The following is an 18,074-nucleotide window of genomic DNA, read 5'->3' as shown; positions in this document are numbered from 1 at the left end:
TACAGAGTCACAAATATCTCCAACCTTTTGCATAGTAGTGTATTCTTCCTGACATTTTAATACAGTTGCACAACATTCAAAAAGCTTATTTTTGCATCCAAAGTGAAAATTTGGAATAATAATGCATTGTAAAAGGATGTACCATTTTCAACCAGTGAACCATGTAAGCTTCTTTAAATCTTGTTGTATAATATTAGCTCTCTGCTTACCTACTGTACCTGTTCCCGTTCTTGTTAGTGAAAATATTCTATACTAAAGAAAGGATACTAAAAATCATATGGTACATACAGTAGATTGTTCATTTGCCATGTTAAATGTGGAGTTTAAAAAGAAAGCAAAGAAATTATATTCATAACATTTTAATATTTTGAATAATACGTTAATACTGGTATTTGTAATTATAATCATGTACTCAAAATGGAATCACCCTTTTGAATAAGCAAAGGTAGATATAAAGTACTGTCGTATGAATGATTAATTGATAACAATCATCATTGCATTGTTTCTGGAAATCCATATTGCGGCATAGTCCATGGCATAGATTGTTTTGCTATTTAATTTACTGATACAATGCCTTTTCAGACTTGTACAGTTTTCATTTCATTTCTTTAAAGCTTACTGTCATGATACTCCATTTTTGTTTCTAATTTTTTACTTTTTTGAAGCTTTCTATCACGATACTCTCAATCTCTTTAATTGTTACATTTAATTCAAACCATCACATCAATATACTGTATATATAAGCTTTTCCTGAGAAAAAGCTGTAGATACAGCATATCATTTATGCTAGAATTACACTGCATAAGAATCTTTGAATGCCCTTGTGGCATGAAACAGTTAAGTCAAAACACATTAAACTGAAGAGATGAGATAAAGGCTGTCTCCTTTATCCAAGATGCTCTTTAAACTCATTCTTTGTTGACTTAAGTATCAGAAGTCAATCATTTAATCTGTTTGAATATATTAGATATAAATTTGTGTTTTGCAGTTTTTTTCTTTTTTTGACAGTATTTTCAAAGTCATACTTTTTTGTTTTTCATTTAGGCTGCTTTCCAGTTCTTTTCACCTGAGAACCACTGGAACATTTGACACTGGAGCTGTTTTATCACCCTACTTCTACATTCTGTAAATAGTCTCACTGGGTGATGATTAGTTAATTAATGAGATGATTTGTGAAGTGTTTAAAAGTCACATTCTCACATGGGGGGGGAAGGTCATCAATTAGTAATGTTTGTATAGTGACCTCTCTAGGCAGGTAGTTTGAGGTATGGAACAGGGTAATTAGACAGGTGTTTTGCCTGGTTAACTAGTTGTCATTTTTTCCCTGCAATGTCCTGGTGTATTGTAAGAGTTGGAATGGATTGAACCCTGTGGGCTGTAGGGAGGTTCTGTATCAAGGACAAGCATGATGGTCATTAACCTCTCTAAGTGGAAGAGCTGGAACTGATTAGTCCTGATCATAAAAGGAGTTCTCCTCTGCCTAATGTTATGTGGAATATGATGTGTTTATTTGTATTTGGATTATATACAAGCAGTTGTTTCCTTCTCACTGATTTCCTCCTTAAGCATGACCTTGGATTTTCCATTGGGCATTTTGTGGCTATAAAAAGAGTGGACGCTCTCCAGCAAGAGGTAGGGGTTTTCAGGAGTATTGAGAGCTTAGAGCCTTTTACTGAGGTAAAGAGACTGCAGGAAAATGGCCAGAGAGTGGTCTACAAGACCCCTTTGCGCCAGTTCTGTGCTACACTAAATGCCAGGACTGTCAGCAGAAACCATGAAAGACTTTGCTGGGGAAAAAAAGTGCTAAAAAAAAGCATTGTTCTAGTACAAAATATGATATAGTGTGGAGTCCGCTCTTTAAGTTGCCCTTCCCTCTCTTTGTAGTATTGTACATCCAGTTCTCCAGCCCAGAATGACTCTTAAAGTGTTGTTGAACACAACTGTGCTTCTGGTAGTAGTATCTTGAGTATGGCTGTATGATTATTTTTTTTAGAGAAAAATGAGAACCTTGTTTGTTTTTTCCTGTAGGCAAATGTCTGAAGGATTAGTACAATTTGTTTTGTGTGTGTGCATGCACAACCTGTAAGAAAAGTTACTAATCATTGAAGTACTCAGAGTCTGTAATGACATGGATACTGCTCCTGTTGGGTTATTTCCATTTCTGTGAATTTGTGTACCTGTAAAAGGAGAAAGAAACATGTATAAAGAAATAAAGAATAGTAACTGTTCCTTTGCCTGGTTTCAGATACTTTGGGAATGTAAAAGTACTACTTTATGTGTTACTGAAAATTGGTAACATTTCTCATGGCAACAGTATCTGGTTTTATTGCTTATACTGTACATTTTACACTATTAAAGAAATATGCACTTTAGAAACCCTAGGTCCATGAACCTAAAGCATGATTGGCTGTATAAATAGAGCATAATCCTGATATTGACTTTTCCGTCAACGGATAGGTAGCATGAGTAACTTGAACTGTACTAATGTAATAAAATTGCAGAAAACTATTGTAGGGCTTGTCTTCACTTTGATCTGGACCTCAGACTGTAAGTTTTTGAAAAATGAGTTGTATGGTTTGGCATGAAAAGATAGTCAATGCCGCATTCTAAAGATGAGAAAAGCAAACCTTTGCCAGACATTGAGGAAGGTTTTCATTTATCTTTTTCCTGTACTTTGTCTTCAAAATCTTTAGAAAAGTGAAAGCTATTCTTTTAAATTAAATTTCACTTTTAAGCTTTTTTTTTTGCTTTGGCTCAAATATTTATTCTGCGCTTGAACTATGGAAAAGCCTCTAAATACAAGAGCACAATCAAGATGCAAACAAGAGAAGGCCTTTTGGCCCATCTAGTTTGGTTGACAGTATTTTCAAGTTTCTCGTTCATCCATCAGATTCCACAACAAGAAAGGGCTGGATAACTTCCTTTGTCCCAGGCTATTTTAAGCCGGTCTCCTTAATAAAGCAAATACTGTTCCTGGTTACTGTTGTGTATTATAATTACGAGGGAGTGACCAGCATCAATATTGTATGTCAACATCATGGTTTGCTCATGTGTCTGAGTAGCCATTGCTACTCTTAGCTGAATTTTTCAAAGAATGAGCAATATTAAGGACAGGCAATATCGAAGAAAGTCAAAACCAGCAGTTAGCAGGTAATCCCATTCTGTGTTTTTCTTCCTTTTTTAACTTTGTAAAGAAATGTGGGTACTTCTTTTCTCCTTCACATAGTGCTCTAGCAGTGAATAAATCCAAGTCCCGTATAAACCATTTTTTACTCTTTCTGTAGCAGTTTACTGTGTTGTAGCTTTCTCTCTGCCTTGAGGGATGCATCTGTCACAAACCAAGGATATGGAAAAAGTTTGTTTTATTGATTAATGCTGTTGATTTTAGTCATTAAAAATGTGTATTTTCTAAGTTATGAACAGCTAAAGAGTAAGTTCTGCCATATCTATTCTATCTGTGGACTTTTCTGTTTAATGCCCAGGCTGGCGTCTGATAAACGTAATGGAAAACATTAAGGTAGAAAAATCAAGCCATAAGGATACAGTTTTAATTTATGTTTCTTAACAAAACTTGAGGATCTTCAGAACCTTAATGAGGGTATTATTCCTTGAAAATTCTTTTGTACATTCTATTTACAGTATACCTGAGAGTAGCACCCATTTTGACGGCATGAAGCTGTAATGTATTTCACAATGTGCTTTTAATGTTTAATTTTAGCTATAGTAATACATTACAGAACGAGAGTTATGTAGCATTAAAATAAACATGATAATATTAATGAGTCAAACATTAACAGCATTAATAACATGAATCTTAATAATTAAAACATATCACTATTTGCAAGATAAGCTATATTGTGTACACTCAATCTATTAAAAAAAGCATTTTGCTTAAGACAATATTACCTATGTCAACAGTTTAATATTGACTAAATCTATTACTTGTGCCTTGCAACACACAGTGAAGCTGGGTGTGTTTGCAGACGTCTTTTACAGGTGGCTTTTCTAGTACACCGTGTTGTTAGGTGAAATTTATGGTCAAAACTACAATTCCGCTGCCCCATATTGGTGTGCATTTTGTCTTTGATCTGATGTCTGAATTACCCTAAAAGCAAAAGTTTGAAAGAAAAGGGTTAAGCTTTTCAAACTGGTGCATTTGACATTGAATATACTGACGTTTTAACAGATACAATTCACATTTATTGGGTATTCCTGACTCTTAACCCTGAAACCATGCTCATTAAGAACACCATTCAACACATCTTTTTCAATTACAGAATGCTTGTCAAACAATAAAATTGTACCATAGTTCATACAATTTCTTTGGTTAGGCAAGGTTGCTGAGTCTTTTCAAACTAATATGTTGTCGTCCTGGGTCATATTTCCCACACAAAACAGTGGAAAGGCTGCATTACTTCTTTGAATGAATTCTGAGCCCTAACGCTAACCTACCAAATCCAAAGCTAGGGTTAGGATTTTTATAAAACATAGACGATTTTTGATGGCATGCCTGTGTTTAAGGGCAGCAATGAAATTGAGGAAAAACATTATTTCAATGTACTGTTCGGTTTTTATTTTCTTACATATTCTGCATGGCTCCATACACTGCATTGCCCTAAATGGGACTGTTGTCTAAATTGGCCTAAAAGCAAAAGTTTGGTAGAAAGTGTTTAACCTGTTCAAACTGTTGCATTTCTCATTGAATGCACTGGCATTTTAACAGCTACAGCTCACATTTATAGATTATTCCTGACTCTTATCCCTAAAACCATGCTCATTGAGAACACCATTCAACACATCTTTTTCAGTTACAGAATGCTTGTCAAACAATAAAATTGTACCATAGTTCATACAATTTCTTTCGTTAGGGAAGGTTGCTGAGTCTTTTCAAACTAATATGTTGATGTCCTGTGTCATATTTCCCACTCAAAATAGTGGAAAGGATGCATTACTTCTTTGAAGAAAATCTGAGCCCTAACCCTAACCTGCCAAACCCAAAGCTAGGGTTAGGGTTAGGATTTTTAGAACACATAGATGATTTTTGATGGCATGGCTGTGTTTTAGGTCAGAAATTAAATCTAGGAAAAGCATTATTTCAATGTAATGTTCACTTTTTTTTTCTTACATATTCTGCATGGCTCCATACACTACAATGCCCTAAATGGGACTGTTGTCTAAATTAGCCTTAAAGCAGAAGTTTGAAAGAAAGGGGTTAAGCTGTTCAAACTGTTGCATTTGTCATTGAATGCACTGGCATTTTAACAGATACAGCTCACATTTATAGGGTATTCCTCACTCTTATCCCTAAAACCATGCTCATTGAGAACACCATTCAACACATCTTTTTCAATTACACAATGCATGTCAACAATAAAATTGTACCATAGTTCATACAATTTCTTTGGTTAGGCAAGGTTGCTGAGTCTTTTCAAACTAATACGTTGATGCCCTGTGTCATATTTCACACACAAAACAGTGGAAAGGCTGCATTACGTCTTTAAAGAAAATCTGAGCCCTAACCCTAATCTGCCAAACCCAAAGCTAGGGTTAGGGTTAGGATTTTTAGAAAACATAGAGGATGTTTGATGGCATGGCTGTGTTTTAGGTCAGAAATGAAATTTAGGAAAAGCATTATTTCAATGTAATGTTCATTTTTTTTTTCTTGCATATTCTGCATGGCTCCATACACTGCATTGCCCTAAATAGGACTGTTGTCTACATTAGCCTAAAAGCAAAAGTTTGAAAGAAAGGGGTTAAGCTGTTCAAACTGTTGCATTTGGCATTGAATGCACTGGCATTTTAACAGATACAGCTCACATTTATAGGGTATTCCTGAACCTTAACCCTGAAACCATACTCATTGATAGCACTATTCAACACATCTTTTTCAATCACGCAATGTCTGTCAAGAAATGAAATTGTACCATAGTTCATACAAATTTTTTAGTTAGGCAAGGTTGCTGAGTCTTTTCAAACTAATATGTTGATGCCCTGTGTCATATTTCCCACTCAAAAGAGTGGAAAGGCTGCATTACTTCTTTGAAGAAAATCAGAGCCTTAACCCTAACCTGCCAAACCCAAAGCTAGGGTTAGGGTTAGGATTTTTAGAAAACATAGAGGATGTTTGATGGCATGGCTGTGTTTTAGGTCAGAAATTAAATATAGGAAAAGCATTATTTCAATGTAATGTTCACTTTTTTTTTCTTGCATATTCTGCATGGCTCCATACACTGCATTGCCCTAAATGGGACTGTTGTCTATATTGGCCTAAAAGCAAAAGTTTGGTAGAAAGTGTTTAACCCGTTCAAACTGTTGCATTTGTCATTGAATCCACTGGCATTTTAACAGCTACAGCTCACATTTATAGGGTATTCCTGACTCTTATCCCTAAAACCATGCTCATTGAGAACACCATTCAAGACATCTTTTTCAATTACACAATGGATGTAAAAACAATAAAATTGTACTATAGTTCATACAATTTCTTTGGTTAGGGAAGGTTGCTGAGTCTTCTCAAACTAATACGTTGATGCCCTGTGTCATATTTCCGACTCAAAACAGTGGAAAGGCTGCATTACTTCTTTGAAGAAAATCTGAGCCCTAACCCTAACCTGCCAAACCCAAAGCTAGGGTTAGGGTTAGGATTTTTAGAAAACATAGAGGATGTTTGATGGCATGGCTGTGTTTTAGGTCAGAAATGAAATTTAGGAAAAGCATTATTTCAATGTAATGTTCACTTTTTTTTTCTTGCATATTCTGCATGGCTCCATACACTACAATGCCCTAAATGGGACTGTTGTCTAAATTAGCCTTAAAGCAAAAGTTTGAAAGAAAGTGTTTAAGCTGTTCAAACTGTTGCATTTGTCATTGAATGCACAGGTATTTTAACAGCTACAGCTCACATTTATAGGGTATTCCTGAACCTTAACCCTAAAACCATACTCATTGAGAGCACTATTCAACACATCTTTTTCAATCACACAATGTCTGTCAAGAAATGAAATTGTACCATAGTTCATACAGATTTTTTAGGTAGGCAAGGTTGCTGAGTCTTTTCAAAATAATATGTTGATGCCCTGTGTCATATTTCCCACTCAAAGGAGTGGAAAGGCTGCATTATGTCTTTAAAGAAAATCTGAGCCCTACCCTAATCTGCCAAACCCAAAGCTAGGGTTAGGGTTAGGATTTTTAGAAAACGTAGAGGATGTTTGATGGCATGGCTGTGTTTTAGGTCAGAAATGAAATTTAGGAAAAGCATTATGTCAATGTAATGTTCACTTTTTTTTTCTTGCATATTCTGCATGGCTCCATACACTGCATTGCCCTAAATGGGACTGTTGTCTAAATTGGCCTAAAAGCAAAAGTTTGGTAGAAAGGGGTTAAGCTGTTCAAACTGATGCATTTGTCATTGAATGCACTGGTATTTTAAAAGCTACAGCTCACATTTATATGGTATTCCTGACTTTTAACCCTAAAACCATGCTCATTGAGAACACCATTCAACACATCTTTTTCAATTACACAATGTTTATCAAACAATGAAATTTTACTATAGTTCATACAATTTCTTTGGTTAGGGAAGGTTGCTGAGTCTTTTCAAATAATATGTTGATGCCCTGTGTCATATTTCACACACAAAACAGTGGAAAGGCTGCATTACTTCTTTGAAGAAAATCTGAGCCCTAACCCTAACCTGCCAAACCCAAAGCTAGGATTAGGGTTTGGATTTTGAGAAAACATAGAGGATGTTTGATGGCATGGCTGTGTTTTAGGGCAGAAATGAAATTTAGGAAAAGCATTATTTCAATGTAATGTTCACTTTTTTAATCTTGCATATTGTGCATGGCTCCATACACTGCATTGCCCTAGATGGGACTCTTGTCTAAATTGGCCTAAAAGCAAAAGTTTGGTAGAAAGGGGTTAAGCTGTTCAAACTGTTGCATTTGTCATTGAATGCACTGGTATTTTAAAAGCTACAGCTCACATTTATATGGTATTCCTGACTCTTAATCTATTTAACCCTTAAACCATACTCTTTGAGAACACCATTTAACACATCTTTTTCAGTTACAGAATGCTTGTCAAACAATAAAATTGTACCATAGTTCATACAATATCTTTGGTTAGGCAAGGTTGCTGAGTCTTTTCAAACTAATACAGTATGTTGATGCCCTGTGTCATATTTCACACACAAAACAGTGGAAAGGCTGCATTACTTCTTTGAAGAAAATCTGAGCCCTAACCCTAACCTACCAAACCCAAGGCTAGGGTTAGGGTTAGGATTTTTAGAAAACATAGAGGATGATTGATGGCATGGCTGTGTTTTAGGACAGAAATGAAATTTAGGAAAAGCATTATTTCAGTGTAATGTTCACTTTTTTTTTCTTCCATATTCTGCATGGCTCCATGCACTGCAATGCCCTAACAGCGACTGTTGTCTAAATTAGCCTAAAAGCAAAAGTTTGAAAGAAAGTGTTTAAGCTGTTCAAACTGTTGCATTTGGCATTGAATGCACTGGCATTTTAAGAGCTACAGATCACATTTATTGGGTATTCCTGACTCTTAATCTATTTAACCCTAAAACCATGCTCATTGAGAACACCATTCAACACATCTTTTTCAATTACACAATGGATGTCAAACAATGAAATTGTACCATAGTTCATACAATTTCTTTGATTAGGAAACGTTGCTGAGTCTTTTCAAACTAATATGTTGATTCCCTGTGTCGTATTTCCCACACAAAAGAGTGGAAAGGCTGCATTACTTCTTTGAAGAAAATCTGAACCCTAACCCTAACCTGCCAAACCCAAAGCTAGGGTTAAGGTTAGAATTCTGAGAAAACATAGAGGATGTTTGATGGCATGGCTGTGTTTTAGGGCAGAAATGAAATTTAGGAAAGCATTATTTCAATCTTATCTTCAATTATTTTGCTTATATGTCTCTATACACTGCATTGCTTAAGAGGAAGTGCTTATGCTTTTCAAATATTCAAGTTTGTATTGAATGCTCTGGCATTTTAAGTTACATCTAAAACTTATTGGGTATTCCCGACTTCACCTATTGTACGGTATATAGTATCGTGGTACCGACTCGTGCAACATATTCAGTTAGGGTTTAAATTTTAGGTCCCTTCCTTGTGCTGATAAAGCTGTAGGGTTTAGCCATTGCCATCTTGAAATGTATAAAATAATCCTCAGATTCTAAATTGATGAGAAGGAATGGGTTTATCTGTTGCAGATTGTCTAATTTGTAGTAGTTAGGCAGAAAAAAGGGGAACAAATGTTTTGAAATGTTAATGCAAGTGAAAATGTTTCATTAAAGGAAGACGTTTAATTGGACTGAATTATGAAAAACAAGTGAGTTGCCCCTGGTGTTCTGCGTACACACTCTATGAATGTTCTGAGTTTCTCCTGAGCTGGGGTATATGAGACTTTTTAAGCAAAGTTTATGGCACATGATCTGTAGCATACTGTATTAAAAATGTGTCTTACAGGATTACAGTAATTGTGTTAGTCAGAAATGTGACTAAAAAGTGACAGAAGTGAAACATAGATTTGTTGGTTGTTTAAGGATACGGGAACTTCAAATTCAGACGAACAACTTTAAGCTGTTGATTATTAAAAGAGGTACTGTATGGTGCTGGAAACCCCTGGATGTGTGGTTGTGTTCTTATACCAGTGACACAGCTTCAGGGATTAACTAATTAAGACCGCTGAGGCTGGTCATAGTGATATAATGCTATCAATCACGGCTTAGTTCACCAATATTCTCATTCATGTTAATACAATAGTGTATTATTATTGTTATAATAATCCAATATTATTATTATTAATATTTTTTTATTTATTTTGTATTACTGTACGTATTTTAATTTTTTGTCTGTTCTGATGTCTTTTTGCTTTATTGGGCTGGGCTGCTGTAACACCTCAGTTTCCCTTGGGGATCAATAAAGTCTTATCTCTCTATCTTATTAATAGTCTCTTTAAAAATATTCAGTATTCTATTGGTCTTAAGGCTTGATGAATATGGTTTACAAATAAATTATTTGCATACATTCATGGTATAAATCTCTGCTTTTTAACATTCCCGAGAAAATGTTTCAAATTTTGTTTCCAGAATTAAAGAAAAGGAATGTCGATACACAGGTTGGAGGGTATGTGATGTGGAAGATGCAGTGGGTAAGTCAACAGATCAAGCTCACTCATATGTTAGAAATGTTTTGCTCTTTCAAAGTATGGTACATCCATATAAAATTAAAGCACCGGCCATATCTGTTCCTTTCCTTCCTAATCTGTACAATAAAACAACACATGAAGTAAAGAATGTAAATATTTTCATTCCTGACTAAGGGCTTGTATTCTATTCAACATTTGCAGATAAAAAAAAAAGGAATTACTGTTGTAGAAAGCAACAGATGCACTTGAGATTAACCACTACCCATTTTCAGGGTTAATGTTTCCGACTGATGGTCCCTTAAAAAGAACTGTGCAATCAGATATTGATTGCTAACCTTGTGTGTGTATGCTCACCCATTTATTTTTATTTCCTTGTACCTTGCTCCTCAGCCTGATGATGCATTGCATGATAAAATACACTGCTGCAGTTGACTGCTGTGTGAACAGGCTCATCATTTACCAGTGGTATCTTCAGCAAGTGGTACCATTCTGGGAAATAGGACCAGCCCTTCCAGCTTCTGCTTTGTGGCACAGGATTTTCTATGACTTTTTGTGGAACACAAAGAAGTTGGGCATTTTGGAAATTTTACATTAGTTGTAGTGTCATTTCTTCTTTAAAAAAACGTATCAAAAATAGTTTTCGTTACCCAAAGATATCTTTTCCTGCTAAAATATAGAAACAGTACGTACGTATCTCCTTAGAGGTTACATATTCCAGAGTTCATGTGATCGTCAGTGGTTATCTTCTCATATTACACATACTTTGCAGGGTTTGTTCTTCAAATATCTATTTAGCATTCTTGAGAGTATCTGTCTCTGCCAATGTATGCTCAAAAGATTTGTTACTTTGAGTCAGCAGCTGATGGATTTGGGTTTGATGCCAGAAAAGTTTCCTTGATTTTCTTCACTTTATCTATTGAGAAGCCAAACCATAAAATCTGGCAATGTGCACTGTAGCACAATGCAGACCTCTAATATTTATGTGTACACTATTTAAACTCTATGCACAAAAAATCTTATTTTATATTCGTATTTTCCCTTTGTTATACAGTACGTTACATTTCTGCAAAATATCTCTTGAGATGTGTTCTGCATCAAATTCACGGAAAATAATTCCTTGATGTATTTCAACACTGTGACTTCCAGTTACAAAAAGAATACATTTAGATTACGCTGCTCTCTGCCTATTAGCTTAAATCCTTTTCCATGGACTACCAAGAAATCATATTATATTTTTCTGTTATTAAAAAACATTTTTATAATATACTCTACTGCAATACAAGTTATACTGGTAATGCATAAATGTGAATATAACAGTAACAAATATAATAATAATTACAAATGAGAGGAGGGTATTTGTAATATCTAGCCTGTTTGTTAGTCAGTAGCAAATTGATCCAAATATCTTATCCAGCAGTTTCTTGAAAGAATCCAGGGTCCCAACTTCAATAAATACTGTAGTTTGTCCACATTCTCACTCTTTGAGTACAGAAATGCATCCTGTTCTCACTTAAATATAGTTTCTTGAATTGAGTAGTTTAAGTAGACCAGAATCTAGATAACTGATGTACAGTAGGTTAAGAGCAGTAGTGATTGTACAGTAGGTTATATAGCTCAGATTCCATTTAGTACTTATTAACCAATTAACCATTAGTTGTTTCTTGTTCAAAGAATTCTTACAATTTGGTAAGATGTATGCTATAGATGATTTAAATTATTTTTTTGATTCATGTACTACAAGCTCATTGCCTGGAGGAAGGCAACCATCAGGCCTGGGACTCTAGAGGTTTTTCCCCCACTGGGAGTTCGTTTTCCTCCCCTTCACTTGGTTTGCTGTTGCTGTGCAATATTTTCAGCTCTAAAAAGAGCTGGCATGAAGAGTAGCAAACAAGACTCCATAACATAAGGATGGATTGGTTGATTGATTAAAATGCATTACCCAAAAATGATACGCAAAAGATGTTTTGTACAAAATGGGAGTTGCTGTCTGAAGTGGCTCAGGTCACGAAAAAATATCAAAATGTGCAAAGAGTCAGAAGAAAGCAAGCATCCACTTTAAAAAACAACTCCTCTTCATACTTGAACCTCCCATAAAGCTAACACAAATATGAGAAGGATGAATTCTTTGTGGCCTCCTCTTTCTTCCTTGTGCAAAGAAGCAGTATGCTTTCAAATTCTATGAATGAGATAGCACAACTTTGGTTTACAAGACAGAAGCCTATTGCTGGCTGACTGTGAATGAGAAAATCCTATGAAGTATTTATTTGTTCATCCATAAATGGAATACTTTTGTTATACATTTACTGTACTTATTGTATCACAACATTAGTAGCAACAGTTTCACTTCTTGTTCAAAATGTTTCCCCGTATAATTCAAGACCAAGAAATGTATTATTATTACAAACTAGAGAAAAAAAACCAACAGACTGGAAGTGATGTAGCTGCCATGTCTTTTTAAATTGATTCACCTTGACTCTCAGACAACAGAAATATGAATTTTGTACTGCATGTACTGTAAATGTACTTCACCTACAAAACACAATTTATAAACAGAATTATTTTTTTTGCAAATGGCACATTAATTAATATTCTAATGTATTTACTTTCTTTGTAAATTATACGTAAAGAGAATATAGTACACTGTATATGGAACCAATTTGAATTTTGTCTCTTTTCTCTCAGGCTTAGATTACTCTGAAATGTCAGTCATTAAGTTAATTTACTTTGTGGCTGAAAATTACATTGAATTTGTGACCAAAACAAGCTTGTGTCGAAGATCAAGTACATTTTAAGTCCAATCTGAAGAATTGTGACACTACAGTGAAATCAGAATATATGCATAGCTTTAAAAGCCCAATTGTAAATTCTCATTATTCATGCTAAAATTGTACATGCTCATTACCCAAGTGATTCTTTCTGTTTCTTTTCTTTTTTTCTTTAATTTAACAGTCAGGGTCAATGCTAGAGAAGGCTGCTGGAAGTACATTATTGATCTGCTTTTGCGGGGGTGTAGTTGGATCAGACATTTATAGTTATTGCTTCTGATTAATCATAGCCTTGACACAGCTAAGCAGGCTCAGCAATTCTAATGTGCTTGCTTTATAACACAGCCAAGCTGAAAAAGAAGTACATTCACTCAGGAAATATTTTGTTCTGTGATGATTAACAGCACAACCAGGGCATGGAATATGAAAAAATATACATGTACTGTATGTGTGTATTTGTATATGTTATGGACATAGACTTTGCATTCAGTCCATAATAGACATTTACATTTATTCTTCTCAATTTTTCATTATTTCATTTTGAAGTTGTATGAATCTGGAATTGGCCCTGTTTTCAAAATCTCTTTCTCAGTTCATGATCTGGAGAAACCTAAGACTGAAATATTTCAGTGGTGTTTGTCACAATAATAAATGTCATAAATGTGGGTTCAGCTTATTTTATCGGAAGGTTGTTTTGTATGCTAAGTAAACAATTAAGTTTACAGTCTAAGTGCTTGTGGAAATAATATAACCTCATTTATACATTTATACAGAAAAGCTTCCAACTAGAAACTATAGCTGCATTACTATAATTTCTTTTTCCTGTTTAGTAAAGAAACATTTAGTATTTTTAATTTTATTTCAGATACTGAATTTCTTGGAATCCCAGAAGTTAAATCAGTACGGACACAAAAATGCAGAAGCCTGGATGAGAACAATATTGTTGTATCATCTCATTTACTGGTTGAGCCTCTGTCATCATACGTCCAAGATGGGCCTCTTAAAGAAGATCTACAAGCAACAAGACAATTGTCTGCCAAGTGTTTCTCATTTGAAAGCTGCTCCACAAGAGCTCTCAATGTTCACCAAGACAAACAGTTACAGAGCACACCCAACACTGCAATTAGAATAGATTCATTTCTTCCAACAAACACTGAGCCAAGAAAGGCACACAGGTGCAGGAACCCCAGTGATACTTCCTTCAAATTTTCAAGGATTAAGCAGATCCTATCTCTGACACATGGTAGCTTATCAACCCCATTTACCCAGAAAGCTATGCAAACTGCTATCAGCAAAGAAAAAGATGTCAAAGTAAGATCACACCATCTCACCTATACTGATTGTGCATTTCAGGGATTTTCAGCAGTGTATCCGAAAGAAACGGTACCAACCACACTTCAGGACTTAAATCACAATAATTTTTGTGCTGACCATGCAAGGCTAAAGTCTGCATCAGGAAGCAACATATCTGATGAAATAAGAGCACTTGGCAATACTTCACAAAGCTGCAGTTCCATGATTCTTGGAAATAATTGTAATGTAGGTGACCAAATAAAGATCAACCACATACAGCACCTGTTGGACCCTGGAATCTCAAGTTGCTGCAGTCCAAATTGCTGTGTGGGTTCTTTAGTGCAGGCCATGGCTCAGCACAACTTACAGTGCATGCCTTCTTCTTTGCAAAGGGTAGCGATTAAGAGATGTCATCCAAACAAAGGCCAGCATCCCACCAGGCAAAGAGGGAGAAACATGTCATACCAACAGAATCAACAAGTGATTGAAATACCCTGGAGGAGAGTTCAAAGGGACACAGCGAGATTCTCAGAACAAACCATTGGCAGTGGAAAACAGAGACCTGAGGCTATGGTAAGCATATGTTTCTTGTGCATTGACATAGAACCTGACAGAGCACAGGCACACTTGAATACACTGCAACGTTTCTATTTATTACTGAACCACAACAAGGAGAACATGAAAGCAGTAGGTCAGTGTGAATGTCAACACTGACATTTCCCAATGGTCCATGCATGCGACATAGAGTAAATATGGATCACAAGGTACTGTATAACGCACTAAACTCACAGATGAAGGAATACCTCGGATAGTCTGTAACTAATTGTCATTGGGAGTCATTTAATTATTCTTTAAAAATAATTCTTTGTGTGTATTTCTTCACATGCACATATTTTATGGTATTTGTACTTTCTGTGACCTCTAAAGTAAGCTTCATGCTTCCCTAATCAAAAGGTGGAATTCTTCAGCAGATTCATACCCAAATAGTAAATTTGGACTGATATTGATTAGGTATAAAGGAACAATGAATACTATTGGTCGGATATACATGTACAAGTAGTATACTGTATAGAAGGCTATAAAGTAAAAAAAATCTTGCCTTAAAGTCCCTTCAAAACAGGTTTCTTTTCTTTGGTTAAAGTCATTGTGCACAGACACTTTCATAAATCTATCCTGAACTCCATTTCTTCTTGAACAAACAGACACTCCTCCCAGTGCAGCTGTGATCAGGGTATGATTAGCAGATTGTAAAATACAAGCTGTCATTCTCCATTTAAAACCCTTTGGAGATTTTGCATAGATTAGAAATGTATTACGTGATTAATGGAAGAATAAGTTTCTTTTGAAAAAAAAATTGTTCTTTATAAGTTGATATTGTTAGTGCAACACTTATAACAATCAGCAACACAAGTAAAAATCCTTGGATAATAAATGTTATTAAATATCCCTTATATATACAAAGAATAAATCATTTTGATTTATTGATCAATAATGACTACAATTCAATTGAGTGGCATTTGTTGCATTAACACTAAATCCCATAGTTTGAGAATTGTTTAAGCACAGATCATAAGGCGATTTAAGCTCCTGATTTTTAAGCTAGATGTAAAATGTAAACAGACAAAGCAAAACACAGAAAGGAAACAACATATCCCTGTTACCATGCCTTTATATTATCAGCATGTTGGATGCTAGACTAAAAGCATGCAGTGTCACTCACTGTCGGGAGTATTCACAACCAGCAATTTCTAACTTGTCAAGATATTACAGCCCAACACAGACCATGAATTACAGGCCACGATCTGGAAGATCACAAGTCACGACACCTTACCATAAGTGATTGGGGGGCGTCTAAGTGTAAGGGTCTGGGCAGATACAGTATATCTCGTCAATACAGACGATCCCCAAGTAGTGATTTATGGTAACCTGACTGCATGGTTCTACATTAAACATGTGATCTCACTTACTGCCCTTCCTGTAGGCTCATACTAATGTAACATCATTACAGCGGGACAATATACATCTTCATGCTGCTTGTGTAGCAATGGCTTTCTTGTGAGATGAGAATGCAACAGTTAATACATTTAGTAGTAGAAGATAATTTAAGAATCTCATGCAGCTGCCTCGTGAGAGAAGGCTATCGCAACATTTTATGTATGTAAAGTACTTCCTGTTCTCATTTTAAATGCATTTCCAATCAGTTTTCTCTTGTGTCCTCTGGGTCGTGTTTTCATTTTCATTCTGAAGCAGTGTGCTGAGTTGACATTTGGCTCAGCTCCCCTCCTAGTTTTCTCTGTTCAAGACAAAAGATTAAGTTGTTTTAGTCTGTCAGTATAGAATAGTCATCTAAGCCCCTGTTTGCTTTTCTCTGGACTGATTCAAGAGCAACAGTACATTTTTGTAATATGGTGACCAAGACTGGAAACAATACCCTAAACGCAGTCTTGCTATTATTCCTTGAGTTAAATTGAACTTTATATACAGTACTAATGGAGTAAGGAAAGGTTTATTCCATGCGGAAAAGACAAGAAAAGAAACGCAACATTTTGGCTGTTGAGCCTTCTTTGGGTGTGTCACTGTATTATATACTGTACTAATGTTTTGTTTACCTTTTAATTGCTTCCCAACATTGACTAGAAAATGTAAATGATGGTGAGGATGGGCAGGGATGACATCTGGAGTTTAGGGATTTAGAGACCAGTGAACAGGCACGTGCTTGTCCAGGCTCTAAGACAGGAATTACACAGAATATCACAAGACCGCTTCTGCAACCTGATGCAAAGCATGCATCACAGATGTACAGTACAGCTTGTATTACTTCCAACAGTGACCACACACTCTATTTACTTGTGGCCTTTACATAATACTCCCTGCTGATCAGCCCCATTGGTTACAAAGAGAAATTACTTACAAATACTTTCAATTTTTTGGTATTTTTCGTAAAGGATCTTTTCTTGCTCAAAAATGAAATCTGAAAGCGATTCTCTTACATGATAGAATAAACTAGGGTCCAGGGTAATCAATTACTAGCTTGCAGGGAAATGACATTTTTAAAATGCTTCACAATACTATTCATTTCCCTCTGAGGCTTCACTTTCCACCCAGGGTATTCAGTGATAAGCCTTTTTCCCCTACAGAAAAAAAAGTCAATTAAAAAAAATAATCTCTGGATTCAAATGCAGTTCACATTTGAAAAAAGAGTTTTGCTCTCTCCTTCTCTAAAAGAGTTCTTCCATCAAGGAAGGAAATTAACTTTTGTCCCTGGTTTCTGATACCTGGTCCCTTTTCTTCTTGTTTGATTTACTACAGGAGAGATTTTGTGAGCCAGACTCCCAGCGTTACCAGACTGCTGCAGAGCCTGAAATGCCAAAGGATTGTGTCACTGTGCCACTTATTCTCCAGGTTATTAGAGAGAGGATGAATCAAGCCTCTACAGCAAGAAGTCCAATTCACTAGTTAATTACTTTTACTTACCTTTTAAGGAAATTCCTTTATTGAAATTGCTGTAGATTTTAAACTACCACTAAATGATAAACCCTAAAATATCACTGTAATGGAATTTTCTCCTTGTTGGTTATATCTTTTTTTTTACTATGATGTTTAGTGTAATCAGATACTGTATATTATTTTTTGTAAAGAATCATATTTCTGTATAGCAAGGTCTACAGTATATATATGTTAATAAACTAGGATTGACTAGGGCTAATAAGGGAACACAAAGAAATAGCTTGAAATTGAAAGATCCCTCTGCAATTAAACTCACACAACTTGATCAAATATTATGGTGTAGTTTTGTTAACTTTATTGTGCAAGTATAGTTTATCTTCCTATTTACTGA

At 35.4% G+C, this 18,074-nt stretch overlaps 1 protein-coding gene across 1 annotated transcript; it reads left to right on the top strand.

Annotated features, from left to right (window-relative positions):
• Nucleotides 1-3,026: 3,026 nt before the first annotated feature.
• LOC148823474 (uncharacterized) lies at nt 3,027-17,692 on the top strand. Its single transcript, XM_088927632.1, has 4 exons — nt 3,027-3,150; nt 10,120-10,181; nt 13,809-14,809; nt 17,546-17,692. The coding sequence occupies exons 1-4, from the start codon at nt 3,095-3,097 to the stop codon at nt 17,690-17,692; spliced, it is 1,266 nt and encodes a 421-aa protein (XP_088783758.1). The 5' UTR covers nt 3,027-3,094.
• Nucleotides 17,693-18,074: the final 382 nt, after the last annotated feature.

This window comes from Atractosteus spatula, chromosome 11, assembly GCF_055471065.1.
Source record: "Atractosteus spatula isolate fAtrSpa1 chromosome 11, fAtrSpa1.hap1, whole genome shotgun sequence".
Taxonomy (NCBI): Eukaryota; Metazoa; Chordata; class Actinopteri; order Semionotiformes; family Lepisosteidae; genus Atractosteus; species Atractosteus spatula.
Note: the sequence above shows the minus strand (reverse complement) of the source record. Positions and strands in the feature narration are given on the sequence as shown.

Coding starts and splice junctions, on each gene's coding strand:
- LOC148823474 (XM_088927632.1), top strand. CDS start 3,095: ATGAGCAATATTAAGGACAGGCAATATCGAAGAAAGTCAAAACCAGCA. Junction 3,151..10,119: donor TCAAAACCAGCAGTTAGCAG/GTAATCCCATTC, acceptor TTTTGTTTCCAG/AATTAAAGAAAAGGAATGTC. Junction 10,182..13,808: donor TGATGTGGAAGATGCAGTGG/GTAAGTCAACAG, acceptor ATTTTATTTCAG/ATACTGAATTTCTTGGAATC.